The 20,128-nt window shown below is 38.8% G+C and overlaps 1 protein-coding gene across 1 annotated transcript; it reads right to left on the bottom strand.

Annotated features, from left to right (window-relative positions):
* Positions 1-1,413: 1,413 nt before the first annotated feature.
* On the bottom strand, positions 1,414-5,621 carry LOC125010184 (cytochrome P450 7A1). The gene is made up of 8 exons (XM_047588568.1): positions 5,312-5,621; positions 3,983-4,223; positions 3,654-3,863; positions 3,329-3,523; positions 3,023-3,222; positions 2,369-2,499; positions 2,033-2,211; positions 1,414-1,930 (listed from the first exon to the last, which is right to left on the bottom strand). Exons 1-8 carry the CDS (start codon positions 5,392-5,394, stop codon positions 1,628-1,630), a joined length of 1,542 nt encoding a protein of 513 aa, XP_047444524.1. The 5' UTR covers positions 5,395-5,621; the 3' UTR covers positions 1,414-1,627.
* Positions 5,622-20,128: the final 14,507 nt, after the last annotated feature.

Below are 20,128 nucleotides of genomic sequence, written 5' to 3'. Positions count from 1 at the left end.
TGCTCATGAAATCATTACTCCTGAGGGCTGAAAGAATAGATGGCTCAACAGAGCTGTGACTCTTTCTCAGCCTGGCTACAGCTGAAAAGAAATCTGGGGTTGTGCTGTTTTAATATGTCAGAGAGCTTTTTTTATAAATTGCTAATCTAGTAATATCCAGGCTATGTGAGCTTTTTCAGAATTAATATAATGCCACATTCTTTCCAGCATTCAAAGTGCCTGCTTTGAACTGCACAACTGTGAATTAATGAACTAAAGTCTCCAAAGGACATGCATGCATTGGGACTGAGATCCACATGTAGAGACATCAGAAAACAGCCGACAGAGCAATCTGTACAAATATATCGATTTATTATCTGTTTGTACAGCATCGCTCACAACTCACGTGGGTTGCACTTTGGTTTAGTCAAAAACCTTCAGATGGTCAAGAGTGTAGGTAAAAGAGCTTTGCTCATTAACAGTAACTTTGCCTTCAGGGTCTCCAGCTTTAGTTACAGATTATGGAAACATGCAGAAAGTAAATTCACATGAATGTCTACCATCATACACAGTAAAGTCAGCATACCCAAATTAACACTGTAAGAGTTGATCTTAACACTTTTAAAGTGTCTATATGGGTCCACACCTCAGAGTGTTAATTTAACACTTTTTCGAGTGTTGGTACCTTTACAAGTTAGTGTAAATTTGACTCTTCTTGTAGTTAAATTTAACACACTGCCTAACACCAACCAGAGTTAGAAATTAACTCTCTCAGAGGACTACAAGTGTTACCCCCATAACACTTAAAAGGTGTCAATATAATTCTTATATAATCCTACAAAAAATACTTGGAAAATTAACTTTACTTAAATAAAAAGGCAGCCATGTTTGGCAGTTCAAAAAAAATTATTTTCAAACTTGCACCCCAAATATTAGAACATGCAACAGTAAGGCACAATGTAGTGTTAGCACCACTGTAGCACGCTAGCTAGCAACTCCGAACCATTAGCATCATCTTATCACGTTTTATATCTATGGTTAGTGCATGACTCGTCTCACTCAGACAAAACGTCAAGCCAAACGTACCGTTTACTGCTGTTACTCACTTTCTATGTTACAGTGAGGCCAGGCATGCATGCTAACCATGCTAACCTCTAGCTCATTAAGCAGGTGTTCGGCTGGTTAGTAACAGCGCAACGAGTTTTTGTGGCTCACCGCTGCAAAATGAGGTGTTAAATATAGGATCAGAGTTTAGAGTAAGAAGTTCGGAGTTAATATTTAAACATTTACACCTAGAGGTTTGATTTAGTGACACTTCCTTTTTACACTCGGTTTTGACAACAGCTATTTATCGACTGAGAGTTAATTGTCATGGATTAACTCTACTAGTGTACTGTATGTCTAGTTTAACACCAAGAATTCAACTCTTCTCAATTTGCTGTGTAGTTATCATTTATTGGTAAACATCCAACCCCCAATTAAAAAAGAAAAAAAAATTCTTCAGCAACAAATTATAACAAACTATATAAACTACATATATACACATATAATTCAAACTATTTACATACACTGAGTCAACTTCAATAACACTGTTAAACATACACTATGTACAATATGTACTTTTGTCACTGTCTGGCAAGACAAGAGTCTACTGGCTTGATTTCAGCTTATACCTGAAGTCCACATCATAGGTAGGCTGGAGGATTCCTAGACCAGCACGGGACTGGTCTAGAGGGGGAACTTTGATAGCAGGATCCAATAGTTCCATGTCAAAGTAAGACAGCACCAGAGCCAGGAACTGCTTGATCTCATACACAGCGAAAAATCTACCAGGGCATTTGGTGACCCCAGAGCCAAAAGGCATGTAAAAGTAACGAAGTCGCCGGCCGCTTCGATAAAAAGTGGTTTTCTCCTGTCCATTCTCATCAAGAAAACGGTCAAACTTATACTCCTGTAAGATGAAGAAGAAACATAGAAAGAGAGGGAGGTCAGTATTATTCCTGGTGCAGATTATTTTCTCAGTTATAAATTAATGATTGCAGTGACATCTTACATAGGGATCTTCATAGATTTCTGGATCATAGTGCAGCATGGGTGGATACAGGGCTATGACATCATCTTTCCTAATGTGGTAAGATTCTTGGTTGTCAAGATGAAGCAAGAAGTCTTCCTTGGCAACGCGGACATTCATTGAAGCACTGGAAAGACGCATGGCTTCTTTTATGATGCTGTCTATAGAAGGAAAGTAGACAGACAAACATATAGAGTTTTATAACATTCTGCATTCCTTTACTGCATTTAAAAGGATAAACTTGTGATGAAATTGTGAACACAGACCAATAGTAGTTGTACACAAAACTTCTGTTCCCAGGAATTGATTTATTCTTACCCAAAACAGGCATGTTGTCAAGCTGGTCCCTGGTCAGGTTCAGGTTGGGGTCATTGGGGGAAACTGTCAAACCTGCAGCCTGCAGAACTTTCTGTACTTCTTGCTGAGCTGCTTTCATTGCATCTGGACTCCTATAAACAGACAGATACAAGAACTTCTTACTTAGTTTACTGATATCAGATTAAACACTCACACAAAACATCCCAGTCATGTACCCAGAGGGGATTTGAATTAGTGGCATTATGGTGAAAAGCTGCCTTTCTAACCACCCTTTAAAAATACAAGAGGACTTCTCTTTTTTTATGTTACAGCATCACTCACACCTGTATTTTCAACTTATTTAGTCAAGACAAACATCAAGTAAAAATTGCCTTTGCACTGAATTGCAGAGTAGCTCTTCCATCTGTTGTATATGACTGATCAACCTAATCTGACACCTAGTTCCCTCAATCAAAGCCATAATTAAAGTGTGATTCAAAGAACAAGCACAGAAATGAACCAGATCAAGTTATCTTTATCCAGGCCTTACAGAGCTCTATTACAGCACAGTAGGTTGAGCCAACCTTTGTGGGTGGCTTCATTTTAGTTCTTTTGTTGTTGTTTTTTTCCCCCTGAGAACAAACGTAGTCTACATCAGACGAACTATCAGCATACCTGATCATATAAAAAAGACTCCAGAAAGTAGCAGGCAAGGTGTTTGCCTGTGAAGCCCAAAGCAAAGCAACGTGGGTCCTGGCTTTGCTCACGTCATTGAAGGTAGATAAGGAATCATTCAGGATCATCCTCATAGAGATCAAATCAGACACGTTCTCCCTCTTGGACAAATTTTCAGCATGCATAGTCTTTGCTAGGTTCTGGACATTAAAACGATAAGAAAAGACATTCAGTTTCAAATGAATATTATATAACTAAAATGCCGGCATAAAATAGTAACAAATAGTCAATAAAAAGACCACTAACCTCTCTGGCGCTGTAGGCACTTTTGAAAACATGAATGGGTAAGCCAGCCACAAGTGCCGGGAAGATCTTGTCAAATTCTTTGAAGTTCTCCAAAGCATTGAGCACTAGGGCTTTCTGAGCTGCCTCCCGAGCCTTACACTTATCGTCACCAAGCTCTTTACCAAACAGAGTCAAGTAACCAGACTCAAACATCACCTGAAATGGAAATAGATTCTTGTTTGGACCTGAGCTCAAATTTAGAGCATAGGCTCTGTAAATGCAAAGCATGCCCAAACTACCTCTTCCATTTATTTTAATGCTTTCCATATAAAGTGCAGTTGCTGACCTTGTAGCAGAAAGCAAAGATGCCATCCACCTCCCAGTGGTTTTTGCTGGGCCTGAGTGTGTCAGATTTCAGCATGACATCCTGAAGGTGGCCCACCATTGTCTCTATCAGGGAGGGGAGAGCTTCACCCTGCAAGGTTTTCAGAAAGGTTTGGTGGAGGTTCTCCGTGGTGTGGCCGTGGCGAGGGTCGAAGCTGTCATGGCCAAATGCCTGGTGATGGAAGAAAGAAGGTGTTTAGGGTCATATGAGGACATACTAAAAACATGAAAACAATAAATTATTTAAAGAGCATTATACAGATCATAAAAGTTAGAATTAGATAGGTGTACCTTGACAGACGTAGCAAAATGGAATTTCCTCCAGTCTAGATGTCTCCCCTGTCTGATGACTGAATGGTAGGAGAAGGGGTCACAGAGGAAGTGGATGTACTGGCCAGCAATCTTGCAGGTGAAAATGTGTCCATACTTCTTCTGGCGGCTGCGGAGGAATTGGAGGGGGTTGGCCCCAAACTGCAGAGCACAACCCAAGTAGGGGATGAAGCCGTTTTCCACTGCAGGCTCACGGGGTTGCCTAAAGGCATTGGCAAGAAATACATACATACTGATTTGAGAAATAGTTTTGTACATTAATTTGTTACTATTAATTTGTAGCTCACTTTGTAACTGACCCACCAAATCACAATCAGCAACTGCAATTCAACCTTTAGCCAACTCAGGAACTAAGCATCTCCTAAATATCACTCTCATCTGAATTCCCCAAAACAGCCTTCCAGATTCCACACAATTCTGTTAGATTAGGGGGCTGTCTAAAACATGGGAGAACTGTTGGAACCCTCGAAATAGCCTTTGGATTCATCTGGTAATCTAAAATAAAAGGAATGCTGGAGTTCCAAGTCCCGCCCAGTGGTCTTATGTTTATAGATAAGGACAAGAGGCCATTCACTAACTTTGTGGTTCATGGTCAGGGCCATGAACTACTGTAGGATGCTGACTGTGTAATTGATTCTTTTTCTTGTCCATTATTTTTTTCCCCTGTTGTCAGATTGACGTTTGAAAAATCAAAAGCACTCAGTAGCTGTCTTTCACAGAGGACAGTCAAGTGTGCTCTTCACATTTTGTTTCTTTTCCAAGTAGAAAAAGACAGGGGAAAACAATCCCCTGTCATTGTTAGTTAACTGAGGTCCTCCCAACAACCATAACATTTACAAAACATTACAAACCATTTTCCACAGTTGGTGTAGTTACATAACAGCTTCAATTGCACTCACTTTTTGTAAACAAGACAATTATTTATGACATATCCATTCATGGACATATTCATCCATTCATCATAAAAAAATAAAAATAAACACATAATCAGCTCCTAACAACAGCACAGGCTAACACCAAACTAGTGATAGCCCCCCTATTGAATTAACTTTGTCATGTTTATATAATATAACCTTTAAAGATATACAATACTTTCACTGGTTACTATTCATATGTGGCTACATTTAACTAACTATCCTTAGCATTGTTGGATACCTGAAAAAAATCTGGCAATGGTGTATATTCAACTATGAAAAATGAATAATCAAATAATGTTTAGAAGTACATGTAGAGTACACAAATGTTACTTAAATGCTAAAAATCCATCCTATGTGTCCATTCTAGTCTTACCTGTGTCTTATCCCCAAGGCGAGCCACAGGAGGCAGCAAAATCCCACTACTACAGCCCAGATAAGAGCAATGCTTAAAATCATGTTGATGATGTCAAGGATGATGAGATGAAGATCCAACACAACAGGAGGCTCACAGACAGTGAGTGGTGCTCCACACTGGCAAGAATCTGTTTTACTGAAAATCACCAGTCCCGGAGAATGTGTATTAAAGTTGCTGCATTACGTTCCTGGAGAGACAACAAATTCAAAATGCTGTTGCCTGCAGCCGCACAATGTGTGAGCACACTATCTGTGTGTGTCAGTGTGCAGTGTCAGTTGTGCGATCACATTCTGCATGCAGCAGGTTTTTATACCTGCTTAGTTTTTTAGGGTGGGCCCAGAGGCGGATTCTGTGGAATGGTGATTACATCACGTGAGTGAGCTGGGTCACATACAAATTGTAAGTGAACTTTATTTAGCATTGTGCAACATGATGAGCATTGTAACTGTATCTGCAACAGTTACATTTCAGAATGTTTAATAGGACTGTATGTTATAATCCCTTTGAAGGAATTGTAACAGAATTATAACAGATACTGTTACGATGCAGTATCTGTAATACAAACTAGAATTGTTTTACTAGATTTTTATTTGTTTATATAATTTAAGTTCTTATCTTACTGGCATATCTCTAGAAAATAGGATTCCACACATACCGTGTATGCGTGTGGTGTGTCTGTGTGTGATGGCCTTGACCAGAGTCCATGGCCAGTGTTACCTGAAAGCCTATTTTCTGATAGTGCGCCTGGGTTGGTAAATAGATTCAAGGTCGCTCCTGTGCTCCTGTGTGTGCGCGTGTGTGTGTGTGGTGATGTTTTGTGTGTGGGTATGAATGGACATTATTATTGTATGGCATGTGTAAACCGCTGAGACTTGGCATTGTGCCGGTGGAGATAAAATTGAGCTCAGCTGGAAAGACAACACAGGATATCAAACAACTTAAAGCACATGTAGAAACAGTGCTTGTAACTATTTGTTCTAATTTTTTGCAAGATATACAGAATCCCCGATTAAGGTGTGGACAGGAGAAGATCACTGGTCAGGGAGTTTTCTTTTAGTGTATGCCCTAAAAATGTACTCCAAATACATTGTTTTTTTTTTTTTTTTTTTTTTTTTTTTTTTCACAAAATGATCTTCCTGTGGGTAGGGCTTTATGTGTGACTCACTGGCAATACAGCAGCCAGTTCCAGAATCTGTCTTAGTGTCATGGCTGTTTGACCTGACTGACTAATTTTGTAATGAAAGATGATATGATGAAATCGGAGGGTTAGGTTTAGGGTTGTACTAATGAGCCATTGCATTACATTACAACAAACAGTTCACTATGACTTGGTCAAAGAGAGGGTGTCCAAGCCCTGCTGAGCGTAGCATGACAGATGTTGCCAAAGTTGGGGTTTAACTATTTCATCTGCTCAGTGGTAAAATAAGGCATTAATATTTGGAGCAATAGGAAAGAAAAGTTTTAAAAAAGTGGATGGATGGATGGATGGATGGATGGATGGATGGATGGATGGATGGATGGATGGATGGATGGATGGAATGACATTGTGCTATGTTGTGCGTTTTTATTCACCTTACCTATTTCGTATGTTACAGCAGAGCTATAATTGGTACATTGGGGCATTTGTTACTGTGAAGTAACGTTGGCGTAAATGGTTTATAACTATTACACTACTGGGTAAAACTGCACAGTACACATCCTGTCGTAATCTGCCAGGAGGTTACAGTATATACAAAGCAAATCAATCCAGTTCTGGTTGACAGCCAGTCCACCTGACAACATTGTATCACAGAGCCTGAACGTTTTTGGTGAGACTTTGTTGGGAATTTTTGTTTAACCATTCAGTGCTTCAAATCCTTGGTAACATACAACTGCTCATTGTGTGCCATATGTAACAGAGGCAACAGGAATGCAACATTAGAAGAAAAAAAAACATTGATCGAATTGAGTAACTACTAAGTGAGTGTGTTTCAACAAGTCTTCAACAAGATTCCTGAAAACAATTCTGTTAGCAGGCTACGTGACAAGTTACATGGTGTTTATGTTTTAATTATTTTTCGCATTTGAGGAAAACATGGAATAGCTCAAGTTAGTACTTTCCCCATTTAGAAAAAGCTTGGTGGGATCAGTCCAAACTCTGATTTAACGGTAGTAATAGTGGAACGCTTAATGTCAAGTTGTCAATTTATTCTTTAAAATGTTATGGACCCCTGACTATGTTCTGGCATCATCATCGGGTTGTTGAGTGCAACTTAACGTCATGTCAATGTACAGCCTAGCTGTCTCAGGTTGTGCAGTGCAAAGCATTGTTAAGTATTTCCAAACAGAGCTGGTCGTGTTGCTTTAGCCTTAGCAGGGTTTACAGCTCATGGTTATGGTTTTATAGTTAGGGCTAACAGGGTATGTTTTTATGGATGTTTCACTTTACTGTTACAAACTAAAAGCTAAAAAAAATGTAGAAACTGTTCGAAGCCTGTTTGAATCATCACGTGAGAATTCAACTGCCTCTAGAGATAACTGAAGGAGTTGCAGAAGAGGTCTGAGTTTCTGCAACTGATAGACAGCAGCTGATCAGTGAGAGCATATGTTGCATGAGAGACTAATAACAGCTTTATGTCTGCTCTCAAATCCCAGCAACACATTTGGCCTGGGTTTTCAAGGTGATGGGAGATGCCACCAGACATTTCTAAAGTTTGTTCAGTAGAGGACAATTTAAACAGTGAAATTCTGCTGAATGATTAACTGTTAACCTAGGGAAGCCCAAACTACAGCCACAGCACTTTCTAAAGGTGTAATGGAATGTCTAACAGACATGGAACTTGCACTTTAGTGTACTATTTACTTTTAACAGTGGGTGGCGGTAGCGTCTAAAATGCAGTTTGAGCACAAAATATGATTAATCGAAGAAAAGTTTAGTGTAGTGTCCCTTTATTCAAAAGGAAACAGTTTTTGTGTGTTTTTTTTCACATACTAACAAAACCCATGTAAATTACACAGTAGCCAGTTTCTAGGAACTCAACTCATTATCCAACATTGGAACCCTTTCTTAGATGGTGACTTCATAAAAGACTGACTCCTTACAGTCACAGGATCAGTGTTGCTGAATCAAAGACTTGTGGATCGCATGTGATGAGATGACAGATTAAACAGACAATGCACCCCTGTTCATTTTTTGTATTGATAAGTTGACAATAACTTACTGTGTATTACAGAAAAGCAGATTGTAGTGAGGTGAAGTAACAATGTAAAAAGTTCATTGCACATTTATTCACTTCAAGCTGCATGCAATCAACAACATATTCAGATGGCTAAGAAAACATTTTAAAGTGAATGCACATTTGATAAATCCCACAGGAGTTTATTTTCATTGTTTTATGTATGATATTTGACCAGGATATGTCCTTTAATTCTCACATAAAGCAGGTGACCAGGACTGCTTTCTTTCACATTCGTAATATTGTCAAAATTAGGAAAATCCTTTCTTTGTAACTCGTTACTGTCTGGCTGTCCAAATAGCTCTTTAGAAAGCCTCCAATTGATTCAAAACGCTGCAGCAAGAGCACTGACAGGAATTAGCAAGAGAGATCATATTACTCCAGTATTAGCTTCTCTTCATTGGCTCCCTTTAAAATCTAGAATTGAATTTAAAATCCTCCTCCTTACATACAAGGCCCTGAAAGGCCTAGCTCCACCATATATGAAAGACCTCATAGTACCATGCTGTCCCAACAGATCACTACGATCTCAGAGTGCAGGTCTACTTGTGGTTCCTAGAGTTTGTAAAAGTAGAATGGGAGGTAGAGCCTTCAGCTATCAGGCTCCTCTCCTATGGAACCAGCTCCCAGTTTGGGTTCGGGAGGCAGGCACAGTCTCTACGTTTAAGGTCAGGCTTAAGACTTGCCTTTTTGACAAAGCTTATAGTTAGAGCTGGACTTAACCATCCCTTAGTTATGCTGCTATAGGCCTAGGCTGCAGGGAGACGATGTACTGAGGACATGTCCTCTCCTCTTTCTTCTCTGGCTCCTGTCCTCTTCGGCAGATGGGTCCGTCCATATGAGCTGGGTTCTGCTCAAGGTTTCTTCCTGTTAAAAGGGAGTTTTTCCTTGCCACTCTAACACTTGCTCTGGAGGTTGCAGGCTGGTTTTTGTAAAGCGTCTTGAGATCATTTGTATTGTTATTGGTGCTATATAAATAAAATTGAATTGAACTGAATTGACACATACAAGAGAAAAACTAAAATTTCAAGCTTTTATAAAGGCATCCATGTACCCCTTTTCTGACTTAAAGTCATCTCCACTTAAGCATTGTCACTCTGTGTTGCATAGATAGATCGATTAATATTACCCAAGTGGATGGATACATGCATGGATGGATGGATGGAAGGGAGCTCAACACACTTTTAAGTGCAACACAGGTGACAAAAACACAAGTGCAGCTTTAAAAAACTGTTCCCAAAGGGCACTAAGAAGTGATGGATACGAACAAGACCTGTTGTTGCCCCGGTGACTGATGAAGTGAATGCTGAAACAAACAGAAGAAAAAGAACAGCTTTTATTTATATATATATATATATATATATATATATATATATATTATTATATATATATATATATATATATATATATATATATAATATTTCCTTCTGCTTCAGCACTATTTCTCTATGGTTGTTGTGTACCCATGCACACTTTCATATATTTTAACCAACGGGACAGAATAATTACACAGTTCAAATTAAATCTAGTATAACATCAGCTGTACACTGAACAGTTAAGAAAGATAACATGTCACTGCTTGCATGTTATCACAGGCTGTGTTCTCACATGCACTGCAACCCTGAACTTATCTAGACATTATATGGCTGAGCTGTATGCGAGGAGATCCTGATCTCAGAAGCTGTGGAGTAAGTGTTAGAGACGCATCTTTGAGTGCACAAATTTCACATTCACATTGTATACAGTGCTGGTTAACAGTATGTGTGCCCATCAGAAGTTTTGGCATTTGGAATGCTGATTGGAGGGGACTGATAGATCTGGATTGCCTTTTTTATTGTTGCCTGTTTATGAAAGTCCTGGAGAAGAATTTGTTTTTGTACAATGATCTTGCTGACTTGATTGACAATTTGTGCCAGGCTGTTCTTTTCTTTCATTGTGAGATTCCCATACTATGCTTCCATGTTGTAGGTTAGGATGCTCTCAGTCAGTTACTTATATACCACGGACATGGTGGACTTGGTGGCAACAAAACTCTTCAGTTTCCTGTAGTTTACACTGTCCTGAAAGGTTACCTGACTGTCTGTTATGGTTCCCAGGTATTTGAATTGTGTGACCTGCTCCACCTCCCAAACAAAGTTCCTTGGTCTTAGTGACATTGAGGTGGAGGAAGCTGCTGTCAACTCAGGATACAAGGGTCTTGATGAACTGGCAGTAGGAGGTACTGAGAAGTCATTGCTGTTCCATTTGTGTATATGGAGAAAAGCAGAGGAGACAGGATACAATCTTGAGGGGCAACCTGTGTTCAGTATGAAAGTGTCAGTCTTACAGATCCCTCCTATTCATGGGTTTCACGGTGACATCACACCGTTGCAACGGCGCCATCTTTAGGTCCGTAAGATACCAGAAGTACGCTGTCAATATGCCGTCACTGTGAAACCCATGAATAACTCATCACCTTTTCTTTTCGTGTTTATTTTCAAGTCCGAAGTTGATCAATTCAGGAGGGGCAGAGGGACGTTTTGAGGGCTCCATGCAGAAGTGTTGGGGACTCAGCAGATCCTCTTGAGTGTAGGTAATCTGATTTTAGTTAATTTTACTGGATTTTTACTTTATAATGTTTTGACAAATGAGACCAAAATTAGAGTTATTTGACTTGAATGGGAGATGTCATGTTTGGAGATTAATCAACACTGCATTCCAACATCTGAACCTCACCCATCCATGAAATAGGGCAGTAGTGTCATTTTTTGGGCCTGTTTTGCTGCATCTGGTTCAGGTCAGTGCATGGATAGATTAACATTACCTTAGTAACATTCCACCCCTTACACTCATCCCCTACCCCTACCCCACAAATACTCAGAAATTAGATAGCTTGCTTAGATTTGGCACAGAGGCCTGGCCAGAGAACACACAGATACTTGGTAATACAGAATAGTGGCATTACACAATCGGCAGTTGGTACTCACATTTTTTATGTGAGACGGTGGAGGTTCATGTACTTGATTATTTAATAATAAGTTTATATCAACTTTGCAGTTTATTGACTTTTGATAAATGTTGAATTAGGACAGTCACAGATAAATCATTATATTTTCCCTGGATAATTTCCCCCATCATTGTTGAAAAACTGAACTGCAGTACTATAAAGAGGGCTAAAGAGAGATAGACAGGTTTAGACAAGGATTTTAGTTAGTCATATTTAAGGAGAGGGGGTGAGAGTTTATAAGCTTTACTGCTTGTCACTCCTTTTCGAATATATCTCATGTTTAGACGATTGTCTTATTCTTTTTTATATTATGTTGTTTCATATTCGGAATAAACACTTCAATCAAAATCAAAAGAGTGATGTGTTTATCGTGGATGAATGTAGCTAAATGACTTTTTCAAGGTGAAGGTGAAGGGTAATGAGGAGCTGTTGTATTAGATAATTGTCAGTCTCTTATCGGACAATCATACAGCAGTCAGACCTTTGCACCCTTGGCAGAAAACGACTATGGACCTTGAAAAACGGCTTTGCACGCATCATTTAAGGTTAAAAGGCTGCATGGTTCAAACATACAAAGATTCAACTAAAAGGTACGGGTTCTTGATGACAATCCAATTGTAGAAGTTGCACTTATTGCTTTACATTCATACAATTCAATGTTAAAATGTCTTTCTTTCCAACTCCTATTTGGTCAACTGTGAAAAACCTATGTTGTGGAACTGACTCAACATGGTTCTTTTTTTTTTTTTTTTTTACAGTAGGGTGTTTTTTTAAGGAAACAATAGCCTAGGGTAGCCAGTTTCACAGACTGCCATGGCCCATAGCTTCAGAGTGTCAATTCATTTCTGACTAAAACTGTTTGCGTGTTTTAACAAGTCAGTATTCACAACACTTATTTTTAAGATTAGCAAGTTGGATCTTGCCACTATTGTAAAGAGATAGTGATTTACAACATGGCTGCATGGTGTAATGTTACCATAGCAGCAACTCTTTATTTTCAGCTTTGTACTGCCTTCATGGGAATGGCTTGATCATTTAATAACATTTGACCAACATGGAAAATGGAAAATGGAGATTCTCTTCCTTGTTATTCCTGATAGTGGATAACTTTTCTTGAAAGTCATTATCTCTCAAGGACACAACAACAACTTTGTTACTGCCATCGTCATAATGGGTTTGGCAGTTTGAGTCAAAAAGTGACAAAGCATCACCACTGTCAACACTGCACTTCCCTATCCTGTCGATACCTAAACTTTGTCATTTTTTTCCATTAGTTTGATATAACAATAACATTAATAATCCCGATCATAATCATATTCACAAGGTCACATGAACAAGACATCTTGATGAATTCAGTGCCCTGCAACACTGGATGGTCAAAGGCTTCCCCACATGACTATGCAGGGTGAATAGAACCTAACAGTTACACATCCCCAGACACTTTTTTATTGGGTTATAATATCAGATAACAATATCAAATGCGTGCAATATTCTGCTGCCTGATAAACGTGTAGAAATAGCTTATCTGAGCTTGATCTGCTTCTGTGTTGGCAGGAATCTGCAGGCTGGTATAACTTTAACAGGTATTAGTGAATGCCAAGAGAGAGAGAGAGCGAGAGAAAGATGAAGATAACGTCAAGAGAGCAAAGACACTGAGCGATAGTCACTAAGATACGATAAACAAAAACTTCCCATTAATTGACTGTTCAGTGAGCATGGCCTTGAAACTCCTGATAAACTCCAGTCATGTAGTAAAACAGCCTGTATGATGAAAAACCTTATCATCTTAATTAAGATTAAGATGCTTAGTATATATCCTTTGAAGGTGTGGAGGGCTGACTTACTTTTGCTTAGAAAGCAGATACATTATACAGAAATATTCAGGAAACAAGATATTATTCCATTATTGATGGAGTATATTTATAATGAAGAACTGTTTCTGATTGACAGATGATTTGTACACCATTGTGCTTATCTCCTGTGCAAGGAGTCCAAGAATTTAAAAAATCAGGAATTTATTCTATGTTTCCCTTGCAAGGATAGCAGTGCACAGAGTTAAGACCAAATCTGCTCAAAATCATTCACGTATTTGACACATAACACCTTACTGAATATTATTTGGAGATCAATTCAATCCATGCTGAGTAGCAACAGGTTGCTGTGTCATAAAGTACAGAAGCTTTAGAAATGTCTGTAAAACATCATTTCTATTAATAGTCATCTATTCTGAAGACTTGAGATCTATTTCATCTAGATCATCTACATCTCCACATCAAACCTTCTCTTGCCTAGCCAGCTCTGAACCTACTCCCAACCTTCATTTTATTTCTACAAAATGAATTTGATTTGATTTGTAAATGGGCAATTAGTATTTTGACTAGTATACACATGTTTTCGTGGCCTCAGACAATAGACTCATCTCTATGCTTGCCCAACTCACAATTGGTTGGGCAACATTGAACACAACTCATTGCAACATTTTATTACAATGACTGAAACTTTAAAACTAGAGCCAAAGCCCTTTTTGATAGATAGTGAGGGTTGGCTGTAGTGACCCTGAATCCTCCCTTAAATATTCATCTGAGGAAAGGGACCACCATCTGATATGTGAAACTGATGATACAGTGAGATAAAAGTTGAGATGTATGTTACATAAACACAAATCCTTAGGTTGACGTCAACTCTTATAATAAAGAGTACACACAGTACAGTGCTGACCTTGAAACCCGTATACCTGTCAGTGATCCCATGCCTTATCTTTATCATGACTATGCGTTATCTGTGTTGCTTTCGGTGGAGTGCACAGTCCCAGCAAGTATTGAACATTTGAGTCTGGCAAGATGTGCAGTAATGCATTGCTAAATAGAGCAGTAAATAAAATCTAATGCTGGGGGTTCAGCGTCTTGATCAAGGACACTTTGGCCTGTGGCACATTCCCAAGATTGAACTGCCAACCTGTTCTACCTACCAAGCCACAGCCATCTGAATGAGGGGCAAGGAATTTAATTTGCAAAAACCAAGACATCACTGAATCCTGAATGTCATTTTAAAGAGACTCGTGAATCTCAACTTTTAAATGTTTTCTGACCAAATATGAACCCTGCTCTAATAATTAATATATACTCTTCCATGCAAAATATGTTGTTCATAGAGTGGCAGAAATAACCCAGACAATTTGGTTTACTACTGAATATCAGATCAGTAAATAGTCTACCTGTCTAAAGTGACAGAGCACATGCAGTTAATTTTATGTATTTTTCCTGCTGTATAGTATATGTTTTTCTGGAAAAGCCAAGATGAAAATGGAACCAGAAAAGAAGAAGAAAAGACAAGACCTATGCTAAAATAAATTCAGTTGCAAAGCAAATGTCCAAAATTGATTCAATCTTGTCAACTGGCGGGCCTGTAGGGAGCCCCCGACAGCAGTTTTTAAACTTTAAACTACAGCAGTGTAATGTGCTAATTTTTAATGCCCTTATGAGGCCAGGGCTCGTACACCTTATATAATTCTGCACACTCACTCTCAGAACATGCAATGTGCCTGACTCTTTAAAGTAGTTCATCTGGTGCCTAAGTTTAAAAAATATCACTCTGTCTGTCAAATTAGAAAGAGGAGGAGGAGAAAAGAACGCAAGTGAAGCAAGAAAAGCAGAAAATGACTATTAATGGTGACGATGATGACGTTTTAGAAAACTAAGTATGTATGTGTACATTTTTGCCATGGACCTTGCAGGGGCTGCTTCTGGTCCTCCCATTCCACCAATGAACAAAAACATTGATTGCCACTGTAAACATCTTCAAAACAGTGTTAAATCCTTACTGTTTAATACTTATTCTTCACTTCTGACGTATTACTATTGCATTCATGTAATAAGGCTGATTTATCTCATCTTGAATGAGATTGGTTGTGTGCTGAAGCGTCAGGTTGCAACAGACATATCTGAGAGTTGTTACAGTATTCATACCCAGGCACAGAACCTATTGTTGATGACTTGATTTCCACAGAGATTATAGCTTACAATGCCACATGGACAAAAGATAGGAGATGGGTTTAAACGGGCAAGGTCAACAGAGTTGATAATGGGTAATTTATATGTGTACATCACCTTGACCTAATAAAACCTGGTGAAGCGCAATTTATCCATTGGTGCCAAATCAAAAACATATCTGGTTAGCAATTGAGGTTAGCAATTCATATAACTGGTTGCTTATTAACAAGTGGACTAAAGCTATGTTTTTTGCTCAGACTGTGTTGACCACTACCATGAAAAGATTGTAAATTAACCTGTATCTGAAGAATTAATTGCACTCATGAATTACACTCATCATGAAAAGTCATGATAACTATCCTCTGACTGAATAATGCATCAGTCATTGTAACATTCAATTCAAATCAATTACATTTTTTTTATATAGCGCCAATAACAATGCAAATTGTCTCAAGATGTTTTACAAAAAACGGCCTGCGACCTCCAGACAGTGGCAGGAAAAGTGAGAGAGTGAAACACAAAAAAATAAATTATAAGAGATTAGAGGACAGGAGCCAGAGAAGAGAGAGTAGAGGACATATCTTCAGTGCCTCGTCCCTCTGCAGCCTAGGCCATAGCAGCATAACTAAGGGTAGATTAAGCCAGCTCTAACTATAAGCTCTGTCAAAAAGGAAAGTCTAAAGCCTGACCTTAAAAGTAGCGAGTGTGTCTGCTTCCCGAATCCAAACTGGGAGCTGGTTCCACAGGAGAGGAGCCTGGTAGCTGAAGGCTTTACCTTCCATTCTACTTTTAGAAACTTTAGGAACCACTTTGAGATCGTAGTGATCTGTTGGGACAATATGGTACTATGAGGTCTTTCAGATATGATGAAGCTAGGCCTTTTAGGGCATTGTAGTTAAGGAGGAGGTTTTTTAATTCAATTCTAGATTTTAAAGGAAGCCAATGAAGGGAAGCTAATACTGGAGTAATATGATCTCTCTTGCTAATTCCTGTCAGTGCTCTTGCTGCAGCGTTTTGAATCAATTGGAGGCTTTTTAAAGAGCTACTTGGACAGCCAGACAGTAATGAGTTACAATAATCCAGCCTGGAAGACACAAATGCATGAAGTAGTTTTTCCACATCACTCTGAGAAAGGATTTTTCTAATTTTGACGATATTACGAATGTGAAAGAAAGCAGTCCTGGTCACCTACTTTATGTGAGAATTAAAGGACATATCCTGGTCAAATATAACACCAAGGCTTTTCACAGTAGTACTGGAGGCCAAGGTAATGCCATCCAACAAAAGCAGGTGATTAGATAATGAATCTCTGACATGTTTTGAGCTGAATACAATGACTTCTGTTTTGTCTGAGTTTAAAAGTAGAAAATTAAAGGTCATCCGAGTCTTTATGTCTTTAAGGCATGCTTGGAGTTTAACCAGCTGATTAGTTTCCTCTGGTTTCATGGATAAATATAGCTGGGTATCATCTCCATAGCAATGGAAGTTTATGCCATGCTTTCAAATAATATTGCCTAAGGGAAGCATGTATAATGTGAATGATATTGGTCCTATCACAGAACCCTGAGGGACTCCATAGCTTACTTTGGTATATACAGAAGAATTGTTTACATGGACAAATGTGCAAAATCCATGGCCATTGTTCAACAGGTCATACATGCTCATCTGATCACGATGAGTCCTTCCTCATCGTGATTAAATTTAATTCAGTTTTCACATACAGTATGCATATGTTATGCCCACACTATGGGGGCATGCTTTTTTTTTAGTATTGTTTATTCTACCACCTTATGTCTAACTGACTGAGTTAGAAAAAATGGTATGGACGCTCTGTTCGATATTTGATCTGTCCCTCCTGTCCACCTAGAATTAACATTAGCATTACTGACACCTATGTAGTCACCTGTTCATACAGAAGATCATTCACTTGTCAACTAAATACTGTTGCTACTACTATGGATAATATTAATACAGTCAAACTTATTTAGCTACCATCAAGACATACCTTTAGATGGAATTCTGTCAGCATGCCCACAGTTTACCCTTTCCCTCTGACCACACAGTGAAATAAATTCAACTTATATCCTTGTATCCATGCCCTCCGGGTTGCATTGACAGTGTAAGGTTAGCCTTCTGGTACATCTGAAGGACATCTGCCCTGTTGGATTGAGATCTGAGGTATTTGACATCCAAACAGTAATGTAGAGGCCAGGTCAACAAACTCTTTGTCGTTGTTAACATTCTTGTGCAGTATAGCAAGGCTCATTACACTGTCAAATTAACTCATGAATGCCAGTTTTTTTGACAAACATCTCCTAAAGCATCATACTGCTACAGTCAGCTTGCGTTCATTCATCCTGCTGCTATGCCTTAAGTAACACCATACAGCGTATGGGTGAAACGTGTGTTGTATGTACCCCACTGTCGACACGATCAAAAAGAGGTTATGTTTCATCAGACCAGGTCATTGTCCTCAGCCATGGTCCAATTCTAAAGCTGACTTCCATATTGTGGATACTTTTGATTGAGCAAGACTGGGCACTCTGCCTGCTCTGTGGCCATGTAACCCCATGAACTACAAGCCGTAATTCAGTTTGTCCTTTCTGGAACCACTTTTGCAGACTACTGCATAAGAGGAACATTGCATGATGTGGAGATAGTCTGACCAAGTCATCTAGTGCTGGTCAGTGTCACTGTCATCTGTCTTGACTATTTTACCTGCTTCTTTCTGATAAATTTCAAAAACTGACAGATAACCTTGATGACCAGATAACCAGGTAACCTTGCACCAACATAATCAACACAATTCCCTCCCCCAGTCAGTGGTTTTGAGTGTAACAGTATAAAGCACACTTTCTTATTTACTTATCAACACATTCACATGAATTAGTAGTCAAAATCATTCAGGAAAAGTTTAAATATGTTGTGTCAGATCAATTATGGCATAATTTGTGCACTGAAAAAGAATTTATCAAATTATTAGAAAATGATTTTGTCAGATCCACACAGTAAAGGCACAAGATTTTAAGACAACCAGCTCTCTGTCATGTGGTTTTCAGCTGGGTGAGATGTGTCAGTAATGCTTGATGTGGGGTAATAATAATTCAGTATTTCTTAAATAACTTACTATTTCACACATCAGTCTATGTTTACCTTATTACTGTGGGATACCTAAGCATGCACAATCATAGTTGGGGACATGAGAAGTACTGTGGAGCACAGGTGGTGTTAGAACTTGGGGCCTGTCCCAGATAAAGAAAAATCGCAATTTAAAAAAAAATAAACTCGTAAATGCAATAATATGTATAGGTGATTTTGTTGTCACTGGTGTTGTTGTTACTGTACAATTTATGCATTCATGAATAAAACAGAAATCTTTACACCTCAATTGTAGCTTTATTGCTCTGTTATCTACCTGCAGTGGATATAAAAACGTTTATACTCCACTGTTAAATCAGCAGATTTGTGGGATGAAAAAAAAAAAAAATCAAAGACAAACCGTATCAGAGCTACCATGTCATGACATGACACTATAATCCAGTGTGACAAATTTCAGAGAAGGGAGAACAAAAATAGCAGTTGGACTGGTTCCATGTTTCATTTTCTTTCTTTTTTTTTCAGTTGTCCCCAAATTGACCTTGGCCTTCAGGTCAGGTTCTGTGTGTGTGTGATCAACAGTATAGTATTTATAAAGCAAAGTCTTGAAGCACTTGCTACATAATTAGAAGAATGCTGACATCTGCTGGCAAATTATTGGTATTGCATTTGTTATTCTTTTCTGCTGGATTTCATGCCAACATCACCTTTAGTCTTTTAGTACCACTTCTAGTTTTTCAAATGCAGAGGATATAAAATCTAGATGTCAGTATTCACAAATGATTAAAATAACATCAAAGTAATGGTATGGGGTGTCTAGGACTGCCACATATTTTTTGTCTTACTGAGCTTTACATCACAGATCAGAGTTCGAGAGGTGTAAAAAAGTGAAGAAAACACTGTCTGGGAAACAGCAAGAATGTCCAGGCTTGAATCCAACTGAGGCCTTTCTGTCTGGAGTTTGCATGTTCTCCCTGTGTCTGTGTGGGTTTTCTCCAGGTACTCCGGTTTCCTACCACCTCCAAAGACATGCTTATTAGGTTAACTGGTGACTTTAAATTGACCCTAGGTGTGAGTGTAAGTGTGAATGGTTGCTTGTCTCTGTGTTAGCCCTGTGATAGACTGGCGACCTGTCCAAGGTGTAACCTGCCTCTCGACTGATGACAGTTGGGAAGATGACAAGACAAGAGGAACAAGAGGAGAACTAGTGTGCAGCCGAACTGGTTTTACCCAGTTAAATGGGAAACAATGACTTCCCCTTGTTGAGACACTCGTCAGAGCATAGGGCCAGCAGAATGGTGTTATAGAGTATATACCCCATAGACAGGAGGTAGGGGGATGACAGAAATTGGATGATACTTGATAATTGGATAATTTATTTTGTTGGATTTTACAATGTGTTATTTGACATTTTTAGAAAAAACAGGAATTATATGATTAATGAAGCCATGTATGATATATTTCACAGCTGTTTTAGGTGGGGAGAGCA

Source organism: Mugil cephalus, chromosome 7 (genome assembly GCF_022458985.1).
Source record: "Mugil cephalus isolate CIBA_MC_2020 chromosome 7, CIBA_Mcephalus_1.1, whole genome shotgun sequence".
NCBI classification, from domain to species: Eukaryota; Metazoa; Chordata; class Actinopteri; order Mugiliformes; family Mugilidae; genus Mugil; species Mugil cephalus.
The sequence above is the reverse complement of the archived record's forward strand: the minus strand, read 5'-3'. Positions and strand labels throughout refer to the sequence as shown.